General features: G+C 41.3%; 1 protein-coding gene across 2 annotated transcripts in view; it reads right to left on the minus strand.

Moving 5' to 3' along the window:
• Positions 1-2,193: 2,193 nt before the first annotated feature.
• LOC109878794 (sodium-dependent noradrenaline transporter) overlaps positions 2,194-14,138 on the minus strand; it is a 48,459-nt gene continuing 36,514 nt past the window's right edge. For both annotated transcript variants that reach the window (XM_031831246.1, XM_031831247.1), the window contains 6 exons: positions 12,871-12,999; positions 12,451-12,550; positions 10,786-10,886; positions 7,227-7,394; positions 4,912-4,986; positions 2,194-4,543 (listed from right to left, as the gene is read on the minus strand). In XM_031831246.1, coding sequence (XP_031687106.1) covers positions 4,520-4,543; positions 4,912-4,986; positions 7,227-7,394; positions 10,786-10,886; positions 12,451-12,550; positions 12,871-12,999 — 597 coding nt within the window. In that variant the 3' untranslated portion in view covers positions 2,194-4,519. The remainder of the gene's footprint in view (positions 4,544-4,911; positions 4,987-7,226; positions 7,395-10,785; positions 10,887-12,450; positions 12,551-12,870; positions 13,000-14,138) is intronic.

Genomic DNA, 14,138 nt, shown 5'->3' on the forward strand with positions numbered 1-14,138 from the left:
ACTACTGTACTGTGTTAGATATAACTACTGTACTGTGTTAGATATAACTACTGTACTGTGTTAGATATAACTACTGTACTGTGTCAGTCATAACTACTGTACTGTGTTAGATATAACTACTGTACTGTGTCAGTCATAACTACTGTACTGTTAGATATAACTACTGTACTGTGTTAGACAGAAGTACTCTACTGGCATGCAGATATACATTGAGATTTGATGCAGAGGAAGACCCCTTAGTCTAAGACTCTAGATGGTGATATCTTTGTAGCTACATATGGAATTCTTTTAACTTGGTCATAAGATGGACCATTTAGCTATTTAATTAGTAATTGTTGGGCCCCTTTAGGTATACAAAAAAATATTACAAAAGGATTTGATGAAATATGGCTTTACTGCTATTAGCACATAGAAAAACATTGAATAACACATTTATTCATGAAAAAATACATCCAAAAATGAATCAGGGACAGCTTTTGGGGATCCCTCCAGAAATGTGTGCATTAAAACCATAGATCAGTTCGGCAATAGGCATGCAGGAGAAACAGACCGGGATTATGTACTGTTCTGGATCACACACCTGCTGCTGATTAAAAACAATAGCAGCATAGCCGGCCACTCAGCCGACAGCAGAGCGAAGCTCAGGGACAGTGGCACAAAGCTTTGGTCATTGTGTGGTGTGGGGTATGACATGGGCACAGAGCAGCCGCACATGAAGAGGAAAGAGACACGACAGCAGAACACCACAGTTAGCTACAGTACTGCAATGAGAAATCCCCGCTCAGCAGAAACAGAGGAGAACACTGTCAAAATACTGTCAAAGAGCAACATCAACCGTGTTGTTAAATTTACACACTAAGCATCTGTTGACTTCATATTATATGTGGAGAGTACTAAAACTCTGTATCGTGTTGACTTCATATTATATGTGCAGAGTACTAAAACTCTGTATCGTGTTAACTTCATATTATATGTGGAGAGTACTAAAACTCTGTTTCGTGTTGACTTCATATTATATGTGGAGAGTACTAAAACTCTGTATCGTGTTAACTTCATATTATATGTGGAGAGTACTAAAACTCTGTATCGTGTTCACTTCATATTATTTGTGGAGAGTACTAAAACTCTGTATCGTGTTCACTTCATATTATTTGTGGAGAGTACTAAAACTCTGTATCGTGTTAACTTCATATTATATGTGGAGAGTACTAAAACTCTGTATCGTGTCCAGTGATTCCGATGCCTTTGAATCATGGATACTAGATCTGATGGACGTGAGATGTGAGATTTGTTTGACTAACTCGTTATTGTTATTGTATTACTATTTTTCCTTTAGTTTATTTAGCAAATTTACTTAAAAAAATAAATAAAATGTAATACTTTTTTTTCAAACTCTGCATTGTTGGTTAAGGTAAGCGCTTCACGGTATACAACACATTCGACGCATGTGACAAATAACATTTGATTTGATTTGCATCAGTCTGTGTAAGGTGAGAGAAATTAATAGGCTTTGTTGTTGTTATAAATGATTCACCTCTGTATAAAGCTAGTGCCATTAGCTTCTCTTTGTACTGTATATCCTTAACTTGTTGCCGAGGCAAAAATTGAAAAATACATTTAAGGAACCTGCATTCCTCTCTACTCTTGAGAATATGCTATGTTTTTGCACCTCGCTGTATCTGTGTCAGTCAACGCTGCACAATATATATCCTGACGAAACATAAACAATACAATTCCCACATAGCTTTACTTCAAAGAAGAACTCTGAGAATAAACGCATGATGCAGGGAGCTGGAGCCTACAGCAGTGAAAATGGAAGTTTCACAAGAGAGAGACAGAGGGAGAGAGACAGAGGGAGAGTGAGAGAGACAGAGAGAGAGATAGAGAGACAGAGGGAGAGAGAGAGAAAGAGGGAGAGAGAGACAGAGGGAGAGAGCGAGAGAGAAAGAGACAGAGTGAGAGAGAGAAACGTATGTATCTGCTCCCTTCCAGAAGAAGAATCCCCTTTACCTCATCAGAGAGCTCCAAACATCCCCCTTTCTGGTTCCTCTATTATCTAAGCCCCATGCATTCATCCTCTGGCTACTGTACAGTCTACCCTCTCTAACACAACACAATGGACTGGGAATTCAATTCCATTCACAGAAGCTTATAATCCCATTCCAACAATAAATCAATGCTTATAACCCCATCTGTGTGTGTAGAAGAACTCTTTATTATAATAGTGTGCATATTTTGACTTCTTCATAGATAGTTGTCACTCACGTTCAACAGGACTTTTGTATTGTACACAGTGTTCTGTAAACGTAGCTCAGGTAATGCCAGGGTTCTACATTCACGTTGCAAAGTTACCCCGGTTACACTGGAGAACACATCTGTAAATAGATTCATCTTACCTACATCAAACACAATGATATAACAGTAACAGTGGACAGTTACGTTTAAAATACTTTACATTCACGTTTCGTTTATAAACCATTTGATAAATACAAGATTAGATATATAACAAAAGAATATATTTATATATTTTTCCATGTCTTATACTCCACATACAATATAATTGTTGTGTGTGGCTTGCTTCCTGCCATTAATGTTATTTCACAATAAGAAAAATGTAATTACATTTCAACTCCATTTGAATAAATAAAGAAACAGAAAAGAGAAACAGAACGAAAGACAAAAACGTCTCTAAAAAAGGGGTGAACAGTTTGGCACTTCCTTGGTGGTGAATTTTCTTTAAGTCGAGTTTGACAAAAAATAGGCTTCAACATATGACAAAGTAACATATAAAGACACCATAAACTATTTAACGTAACAATGAATGAGGCATTTCAAACTTAAAATACACTAGCTATCCTTCCACATGCACGGGCACACACACACACACACACACACACACTCTTTGAAGGAGAAGCTCCTGATTTCCCTCACCCATATGGACCACAAAACAATGCATTGGAAAGATGCAACATAACACAGAGAACATTATATAAAAAGTAAAGAAATCACTTGTTTTGTTGAGTCTACCTGTGTTAGTGCTGTAAGTCAGTTAAGCTTTTGATAAAACAGGGCATTTCTTGCATGCCTGAAAACGTTCCCTAAAACACTAAGAATGCATACCTCTCCATAGAAAACTGAAACAAGTACTTCCGTTAAAGACTTCTTTCAAGTGCTGGATTCAACTTCATTTAATCAAAGCCTCCCTTTGCGTCTTCATCACTGTTTAATACTAGTGTTTATCCACAAGCACGGCGAAGGCAAATCATTGGATCAAGGGCACAAGCCTCTCTGAAGAGGATGCTAGTACTATGCAACACATTAAAGTTGGTACACACAGTACCATTAGTAACCATAGCAGGACAATGTAGACCTCTACTCTGTGTAAAGGCCATGTGTAAAGCATAAGGACGACCACTTGCAAGACAAAACACTTCTGAGTCTCAACATAAATTGTTCCCTTTTCTGTGAGGCAGGTGACAAAAGCTTCACATCTGTTTCGGTAAGGTTTCAAAAGATGGAGAAGGCAACTGGGAAAAACCTCTACGGCTGTAAGATGAATATCTAAAGGACATTGTCATTCAAACTGAATTAATAACGTATGTTGGTAACCATAAAGTGTATCTGTCATCCACGAGCTCTGATCTGCAGGAGGATTCCTGAGTCGTCGGGCAAAACCTTTCTGTATCGACCAATGAAAACATGTACCTTTCTGTATGGACCAATGAAAACATTTACCTTTCTGTATGGACCAATGAAAACATTGACAGGTTCTGAAGTGTCTAGCTTGATAAGGCACTGACACAGTTGAGCTGCTGTTATCTAGAGTAGTGACTGGGGACCTACTCAGTCAGACATACAAAGAGGGCAATGAAACTAGATTTCTTCCCTTTCTCGTTCACCTAAAAGCTTGAGGGGCCTCTTTGAAAAGAATCAAGACGATAAAAAGCAATGCGAGTCATGTTTGTCTCCCCCTGCCTAGAGTATACATGATGACAGAAGTGGTCATTTGGTACTTTTTGACTTGGTTTAAGTGTCTAACCCATGTATAACTAATGAACACAGAACAGTCATCGTAAAAATTTAAAAATGATATGAAAAACAATAACTGTGTCCATGAACACAGAAAACACCTGTACATGCTCTGCATGGAAGGTCTCCATCTTATGAGTTGTATATACGTTTAGAAAATGATGACGATGACGATGTCACGTGGTAAAAAGTTTTCAATAAAAAGATACTTCAAAAGCAAAAACATGGAGGATACTGAGTTGACTCTGTAGGCAGAGGTTGATGAGAGAATCTGTAGTCACGCGACAGAGAGGGAGATGAGGGGCCGATGGCAGGTCGCAGGTTGGGTCAGAACCAACAGAACACAGAGAGGCAGAAAGGAGCATGGCGTTATCCCTGTCCATCCTCCAGTAGCAGGAAGCTCAGCAGCAGGAACATCTGCCGTCAAAACACAATGACTCCAACACCCCGGAATTGTGAGTAGTGGGGAAGGTTGGGTGACATCAGGTTGTCAGATAGCCAACCAGTGCTTGAGCTGAAATAGAAAAGGTTGACTTTCACATCTGTTTCGGTAAGTTTTCAAAAGATGGAGAAGGCAACTGGGAAAAACCTCTACTGCTGTAAGATGAATATCTAAAGGACATTGTCATTCAAACTGAATTAATAACGTATGTTGGTAACCATAAAGTGTATCTGTCATCCACGAGCTCTGATCTGCAGGAGGATTCCTGAGTCGTCGGGCAAAACCTTTAAAATGTCAGACTTAATATGCCATAATGAAAAATTTATCAACCCCTACAAACATGCCCATTCATTATAATACACATAATAATTCAAATGTCCTGTTGCTGCAGGATTATTTTCCTGCTCTAGCTCAAATTAAGATCCAACATCTGTACTCACCGTGAACTGTCTGATGGTAGCTCCCTCCGCCACCAGATGATGTTCGTGTTCTGGTGTGATGCAGTAGGCGATCCTCTGAAAAATAAACCATTACAGTACATTATATTACATAACTCATACCTTACAATAAACATATAGTCTTAGACTGAAAAAATACGGAATCGTAAGAGTTTAGATGCACATTGTCCCAAGCACAAGAGACATGATCTTGAAGCTTGTAATAAACTAGCGCTTTAATCTATGGTCACAGTTTATTCTATAGATCCACCGTTTCCTCTATAGATTAGGAACTTCGAGATAGCTCAAATATGTCGAACAGCATTCTGATTCTGATGTGATCAGGCTGGACTGGATGTACACTGTACTGCAGTGTGTACTGCATGACCTCTGATGTCTCTTCCAGATTGCCCCCATCCTCATATCTGACTGAGTGCACTTGGTGTGATAACAGTATGATAGACTGTGATCTCAGCTGGAGGAAAAGCATGAGAGATAGTCATGGAAGGAGTCTAAAGGAAATGCCACGAGGAGTGAGTAAGAAAACACAAGGTAACACTGTTTACTGCTAAGGAAGATAATCAAAGCTGTGGAATGTTGTTTTTATGATTGTACTGTACACTGTTCAGTCTTTGAACCCTCAAGATCTCTAACCAGCGTCCCAAAAGTACTGACATCATCAACCATCAACCATTGAAAAGGAAAAAGTCAGTTTATGAGTCAGTTCAATGTCAAGCCGTGAAGACTCCAAGCTAAATGCCTGCCATTGATCTAAGATTATCTTTGCATAAAATAAACACATACTAACCCAGGGGGGCAACCCTGGTTGAAATGACATGATAATCTGGTTATAAGGATGGCATTTCAACCAGTTTTGACCGCTGGGATACAGATAAGAGGTTGCTATTTACCACAGCTTTCAAGCTACATGACTTCAAGCTACAGTACATACTGTACCTGCCAACATTAACACTACATGTTAAAACCTCTTAAGGATTGTACTCTTTTTCACCTAAAATGACATACCCAAATCTAACTGCCTGTAGCTCAGAACCTGAAGCAAGGATATGCATATTCTTAATACCATTTTTTTTATTTTTTTTTATTTTTAACCTTTATTTAACTGGGCAACTCAGTTAATTAAGAACAAATTTACAATAATGGCCTCCCCGGCCAAACCCAGACAATGCTGGGCCAATTGTGCACCGCCCTTTGGGACTCCCAATCACGGCTGTTTGTGTTATAGCCTGGAATCAAACCAGGGCCTGTAGTGACGTCTCTAGCACTGAGATGCAGTGCTTTAGACCGCTGCGGCACCTGGGAGCCATTTGAAAGGAAACACTTTGAACTTTGTGGAAATGTGAAATGAATGTAGGAGAATATAACACATTAGATCTGGTAAAATATAATCTTTAAAATGCAAGAGAAAGGCCATACATTAAGATAGTAGCCTATGTGTAATTTAGATTGTTTCCACAGCAGTGTGTATGCAAAGTTTCACGGATCAACCCTTAAAGAGATTGGTGGGGCTAAGGCTTAAGAGGGTGTGAACAATGTTGAATGGGTGGGGCTAAGGCTTAAGAGGGTGTGAACGATGCTGAATGGGTGTAGACAAAGAAGGGCTCTCCAATAGTAGTACCAAAACATTGAAAGACGGTTTTCTCAAAAGTGAGTTTACAAGTTTATCAACTTTCAAAGCACAATTACTTTCTCATTGTTTCCTCAAATGCAGTGTATGATATACAATTTTGTAGCGCTAAGTCTCTACTTTTATCCCATGTAAAAAAACAGAAATTCAAATTTTGCTACATAAGACAGAATCCAGATGGTGAGTCACATTTTATATCTCGGACCCTCAGGATGACAAATCAGAGCAAGATTACTGAATGTAAGTACATGATTTACCTTCAGAGGTGAATGTCTCAAACCAGTGTTGTTGTTGTTGTGCACTATCCTCAAACAATAGAATGGTCTTTTCTTCTGTAATAGCTACTGTAAATTGGACACTGCAGTTAGATTAACAAGAATTGAAGCTTTCTGCCCATATAAGATGTGTCTATGGACCGGAAAGTTGCTGGTGTATACAACATTTTCTAGTCACATTATCGCATACGAGCAACAATGTTTTTAAATGTATGTAAATTGTACAGTCGTTTGTCTGTCATGCCTTTTACGTTATATGTCGGAACCCAGTAAGACTAGCTGTCGCCATTGGCAATGGCTAATGGGTATCCTAATAAATCAAATCAATCTTAGGTTATCTTTACATTATATAAACAACAACTATGAAGATGAGAGGGATTTGTTTTTCCACTGACCTGTTTGAATGTCCCTGGCATACTGAGGAACTTGTAGATGGCGTAGATGGGCACAAACATCATGGAGGACAGAGCTACGCCCCAGCCAATCACATTGGACCATGAAGGAAAGACATAGTCATCATAACTCAGGCCCGTGGACGTCACGATGCTGGCAATCACCACGACCTGGGGAGAGGAGAGAAACAACAGAACGGATAGCTAGGTCAGCTTACAAACTAAGGACAGGAGAAACAACAGAACCGTTAGCTAGGTCAGCATACAAACTAAGGACAGGAGAAACAACAGAACGGATAGCTAGGTCAGCATACAAACTAAGGACAGGAGAAACAACAGAACGGGTAGCTAGGTCACCATTTAAACTGGGGAAAGGAGAAACAACAGAACCCTTAGCTAGGTCACCATATAAACAGAGGACAGGAGGAACAACAGAATGGTTAGCTAGGTCACCATATCAACTGAGGATAGGAGGAACAACAGAACCGTTAGCTAGGTCACCATATAAACAGAGAACAGGAGGAACAACATAATGGTTAGCTAGGTCACCATATAAACTGAGGACAGGAGGAACAACAGAATGGTTATCTAGGTCACCATATCCTCAGAGGACAGGAAGAACAACAGAACCGTTAGCTAGGTCACCATATAAACTGAGGACAGGAGGAACAACAGAATGGTTAGCTAGGTCACCATATCAACAGAGGACAGGAGTAACAACAAATCCCCACAAAGTAAGGAGAGGAGAAAAAAACAACAGAGTGGTTATAATATTCCCAACGAGACATCAAACAGAGCTTCTGTAGAAATAACGAATACTCCTCCTCCACTCTGCCACTGTTCATTTTGACAAAAAAATTAAAGCATTTGCAGAGATGAAATTGAGTTGAATAGAACAGACTAGGGCATGGTCGCTCCCTCTGGGGTTTGAACATACTGTAATAGACTTTCACTGTAAGTACTCTGGTTCACCAGGCTGCTGTAGACTAGAGACTGTAGGCCCATCACCACTGAACTGTAGCTCTGTAGCTTTGTAACTGTTGCCCCAGAGAGCAGCAAACATCACTAGTAGTTATAATACAACACTGGAAGGTCAGGGAAGTGTCTCTTCCTCGTCTCCAACTGAATATCAAAGGCCAACAACATTCTTCTATGTCCTTCTTCTACAAATGCCATCTATGCAACAGCCAAAGTTGCGTGCTATCTTCCTGACATCTGCTGTTTCTGCCTTGCTTCTGGAGGTAAGGCTAGCAGAACCATGGTAGCATACACGACACGTTAAAACTAAACAATGATAGCTCTCCTCAGACATAAGGTTTGAAGATCATCATCATCAATCTACTCTACCTCCTTTCCTGGCTTTCAATCTTCCTCTGCTCTTTTTATTTCCTATTTGCCATATAAAACATATACACTTCCCACATGGAAGGAAGAATATTGACTTATGACTGATCATAATCAATATAAAAGCATTATGGGAATAGCATCATTTCCCAACAAGACAGATAATGTGCTTTCAGTAATCCCTATCTATACAAACCCATACACTACAGTATCTGTGCTTCATTAACATAGCATATTTCTAATATTATAAAATATAGAGACCTACACATTGTCATGACGTGGCCCTCTTTGGATATAGCAAGCACCATCTCTCACTCTCTCTCTCTCTCTCTCTCTCTCTCTCTCCCTCTCTCTCACCACCTCTCTCTTCCCCCTACACCCAGGCTCTGTTATCTCTGTTATCTCAGGTCGTAAACTCTCCCTCATGCAGTACAGAGAGAGAAAGGTTCACTGTAGAACAAAGGAACTCCTTCTACCTCACAGAACTTGAGAACTGAACAATATCCATGTTGTGGAGAACATGGAACGGTCAGTGGAGAATCCAGCTACGACCGGTCCATTTTGTTTAAAGTTTGTGACCTCATTGAGAGACAATCCAGCCACATTACCATAACTCTGTTTATACAAGAGTCTCCGTTATGAGACTTGCATCTAATTATTGTATAAAATGAATGAGTAAAGATTAAACTTTTTGTGAAATTATGTAATGAGATTTAAAACTGTTTAATGAAAGAGAATCCAATTCCCTTTAAAGTTAACTAAGTCATTGGCCCGCCCCATGAGCACAGACATTTATCTGGCGTCATTGGACAGCCTTTTCTGCTGTTCCGAATAAAACCTCCACCTAGAGAAGCCCACTTTCGACCAAGCGTACCTCGATTACCGAGAGGGCTAAGGTTTGAGTGGAGACCATGTATTCCTCGGTTGCTGAATTCTTAACCATACCACGTGGTTACTCTGAGACTATCGATACCGACAGAATAAGAGCAAATCTTCAATACTAATTACTAGTCTGCAGCTAGAAATTATGTACCACTGAATGCGAAGACTGACAACCACCGAAACATCTATCCGATAGAACATTTCTGAATGTTACTCTGAAGTATCCATTCTAACCAGACTCCAGGGAATCTCGGATAAACTTTCCAACAGAAAAGGACGATTCCAACAGAGATCACGATGACACACTGAGCGTGAATATATATATTGATTGCAATTATTCCCGAATGAGTGAGTGTTCATGTGCAAAGGATTAACATTTCAAGTATTATAATTATCAACTGTGTAGTGTCTTTTGTATTTCGTGCCCTTCTCAGTCCCTTTGTCTACCAAGCCGCCATACCGGTTTAGCCCACTAGGGCACATCCCCTATCATTTCCTTGTAACCATATCTACTTTGTTTGTTTGATTAGTTTAATCATGTAATTATAATATACAATATATAATATACAGAGAATTGATTTGATAAAATAAGTCTTCACTTTAATGATGCCAAAGATACGACAACATCTTAACTAACTCTTAGTGCACTAAACACTCTGTAAATCAATATGTTCAGTAAGTTGTAGTTCAATCAATCAATCAATCAAATGTATTTATAAAGCCCTTTTTACATCAGCCAATGTCACAAAGTGCTGTACAGAAACCCAGCCTAAAACCACAAACAGCAAGCAATGCAGATGTAGAAGCACGGTGGCTAGTAAAAACTCCCTAGAAAGGCAGGAACCTAGGAAGAAACCTAGAGAGGAACCAGGTTCGGGGGGGGGGGGCAGTCCTCTTCTGGCCGTGCTGGGTTGGCTGGGTATGACCAAGATGTTCAAACATATAATACGTTTTCATGCAGAGTTCGTGTGATGCTAATCTATTCTTGGAGATACAGTACCTCTAACATGGAGGCGAACAACCTTTAAAAATATATAACAGGAAAACATATTTCCTGTGGCAAATTACGAATCGCTGGCACATAAGAGGAGTTTAAAAAGACTATAGTACAGTATATAGCAGCCAGTAACAATTAAGAAACCTCTGTTGTGAATTTCCTCATTTCCTCCTTCAAACACAATAACATACCATAGATCATGATTCCTACAGTATGTTTCATACCTTAGGCTTGTGTCAGGTACTTTGCCCTCCCATCCCTACTCCCAGAACCATGCCAAAGGCTTCCACCCCACACCAGTCCCCCAACCAGCCCTTTCTTGCCCCCCAGGGGTCTCACCAGTAGGAAGGTGGGGCTGACAAACTTCCAGCACAGCCTCCAGTAGAGACCTGGCTTGAAGCCCATCATGCGCTCGATATCCTCACTGAAGCGGTCCACGCCTGGAGAGGAAACACAGGGCAGAAGACCAGGGCTTGAACTCACGCACACAGAACCAGACCCATAAACCCACTGCAGACCTGGGTTCAAATAGTACTTGTTTCCTTACAAATACTGAAGCTGAGCTTGATTGAGCTTGCCCGGTGCAATACAACCAATAGTCACGAAAGTATAAACCCTGCCCATCTGGCACTATTGGAAGGTTGAATCAAACACTCAATGTACTTTAAGGAAAACAAATACTATTTGCACCCACACTCAGCTTTGCTTCTGATGTCTCAAGTTCACAGGAGAACTAACGCTCCTCTCATCAATTTCCATACATAACAGGTGGAGCATTGGCTGAGAAAGAGCTTCATGGCACACAACTCTTGTATAGTTATGAGTTCACACAGCAGTAAAAATGCAGCTCAATGATATCTGTTTCATAAAAGTCTCTGAGCCTTCCAAGTATGTTATATTATAATTTCACACAGGGTTAAGTCTGCCTATATGTCCCAAACGGCACTTTTGACCAAAAGTAGTACACTATATAGGGAATGTGGTACACAACCATGATGTTTCTATAGCTTGGGCATAATGTTTCTTTATCAGGGCAGCTCAGGCCTGCCCTAGAACAGCTCAGCATCTGGCGTGCTCTGTCTGTCTCACCTCCTCATGAGGTTCAGTTTCAACAGTTAATGCTGACTATAAATCATGGTGTACATTGATGGGCTGTAGGTTAAAGATAAAGCACAAGTCATCTTGTCGACATACAGTATTATCTCTGTGCAATACATAAAACACTAAACAGACTGCATACGACTGTTCACACACCATATAATCATTCACTACTCTCCCTCACACAGAGGAGAGGAGTATTGGGAGAGATGGAGATCTATTAGTGAAGAGAGGCAGTCTAGAAGATAAGAGGAGGGAGGGAGTGTATGGAGAAATAGGAAGAGGATTATTGGGAGAGATGGAGATCTATTAGTGAAGAGAGGCAGTCTAGAAGATAAGAGGAGGGAGGGAGTGTATGGAGAAATAGAAAGAGGATTATTGGGAGAGATGGAGATCTATTAGTGAAGAGAGGCAGTCTAGAAGATAAGAGGAGGGAGGGAGTGTATGGAGAAATAGAAAGAGGAGTATTGGGAGAGATGGAGATCTATTAGTGAAGAGAGGCAGTCTAGAAGATAAGAGGAGGGAGGGAGTGTATGGAGAAATGGAAAGAGGAGTACTGGGAGAGATGGAGAAAGGGGGTTAACAGTGGAGGTCTAAGGAAGGGAACCACGGTGTCTCTACACTGCCAGTAAATGTCAGGTGTAGCTGCAGGGCCTGGGTAGTGAAGATGCCAGGGAGTTAGGGAGGTTGAGAAAGCCCAGCAGAGGAGAGGGCAGGCCAGGAGAGGGCAACTGTGGGCAGGGTGTGATGGAGGGTGGGGTAATGGAGGGATGGACAGACCAAAGGGCTGGGCTCTAATGAACAACAGAAGAGGATGAGGACAGTAGATAAGTAGGTTCACCACAGTAAGAAGTCAGAATTAGTATGTGCCTCTGTACTAGGCTAAGGGGGACCGATTATACATACCGTAGAACCAGGACACCCCAATGGCCTCAATCAGCACCCCAAACAAGATGGAGGTCCCCGCCGCGTAGTTATCCAACAAAGTCAGCACATATATACCTCCCTGACAGACAGACAGAGAGAGAGAGACAGATACAGAGACACAATGACAAAAGGTTGTTGCAGATGTTACTGAGGGCAACCTGGCTGCAGTTAACTACTCTGAGCTGACAAGGATAAACATGAAGCACAGAGCTTATCCAGTCAGTCAATAACAACACGTCATATGGTTGGACAGGGGTTTCCCTTTTCTGTCTTTCCTGTGACTGATCTACCTAAATCACAGAGGCACACTCTATCTTGTGTCTCTTTGGTTTGATTTATGCAATCATATGACAACTATGGAAATCATATGTGTCTCAGAGGAACAGGAAGTGACCTCACATTAGTGATACAGAAGAGCGCGACAAGGAAGGTTCCGAATGCTGTGGCGAAGGTGAACAGCTTCCTGTTCCTCTTCAGGATCTTGAAGTCGTCTGACAGTCCTGTGATGACTGCCTCCATACCGCCCATCTAGAAGACAGACAGACAGACAGACAGACAGACAGACAGACAGACAGACAGACAGACAGACAGACAGACAGACAGACAGACAGACAGACAGACAGACAGACAGACAGACAGACAGACAGACAGACAGACAGACAGACAGACAGACAGACAGACAGACAGACAGACAGACAGACAGACAGACAGACAGACAGACAGACAGACAGACAGACAGACAGACAGAGGATGATTCAGTGGCACAAACACATAAACCGTAGTGCCTACAGCAGCAATGTAACAGAATAACACAGTCTTCGCACCCAAACAGAATACCTTTGGCCTAGAATATAAATGATCAGACCTAGCTTTCTTAGTGCAGTGCTACATTGGGCAAGACTACTAATGTAAAAGAAAATGTTCCCCTGCGGTGGAATTTCCTTTATCTCTTCATTTACAGTAAATTATCACCTTGTGGAGCTGAGAAATTTAATGAGGAAAAATTTAAATCTCTGTGAACAAAGTTTTCCTGTGTTTCAGGTTGCGGTGCATGTGATTTTCCACCTCATGCTTCATGGTTAGTGGGTAACAGTCAAAACAACTGCTTTCCCACACTGCTGCTAGTCTAGACAATACCTAGAGCACTCACTGCAACCATGTAGAATAATGCAGAGAGAGACAGAGCAAGGGACAGCGAGGGGGACAGAGAGAGACAGAGAAAGAGAGAGACAGAGAGGGACAGAGAGAGAAAGAGACAGAGAGAGGGGCAGATAGAGAGAGAGAGCAAGACAGGGAGAGAGAAGAGAGAGAGAGAGACAGAGAGTGAGTCAGAGACAGATAGAGAGTCAGAGACAGAGAGAGAGAAGAGAGAGAGACAGAGAGACAGTCAGAGACAGAGAGAGAGTCAGAGACAGAGAGAGACAGACAGAGACAGAGAGAGATAGAGAGACAGACAGACAGAGACAGAGAGAGGTAGAGCAAGACAGAGATAGAGACAGACAGAGAGAGGGGCAGATAGAGAGAGAGCGAGACAGGGAGAGAGAAGAGAGAGAGACAGAGAGTGAGTCAGAGACAGAGAGAGACAGACAGAGACAGAGACAGACAGACAGAGACAGAGAGAGATAGAGCAAGACAGAGAGAGAGACAGAGACAGAGACAGAGAGAGG

Source organism: Oncorhynchus kisutch, linkage group LG8, assembly GCF_002021735.2.
Source record: "Oncorhynchus kisutch isolate 150728-3 linkage group LG8, Okis_V2, whole genome shotgun sequence".
Classification (NCBI taxonomy): Eukaryota; Metazoa; Chordata; class Actinopteri; order Salmoniformes; family Salmonidae; genus Oncorhynchus; species Oncorhynchus kisutch.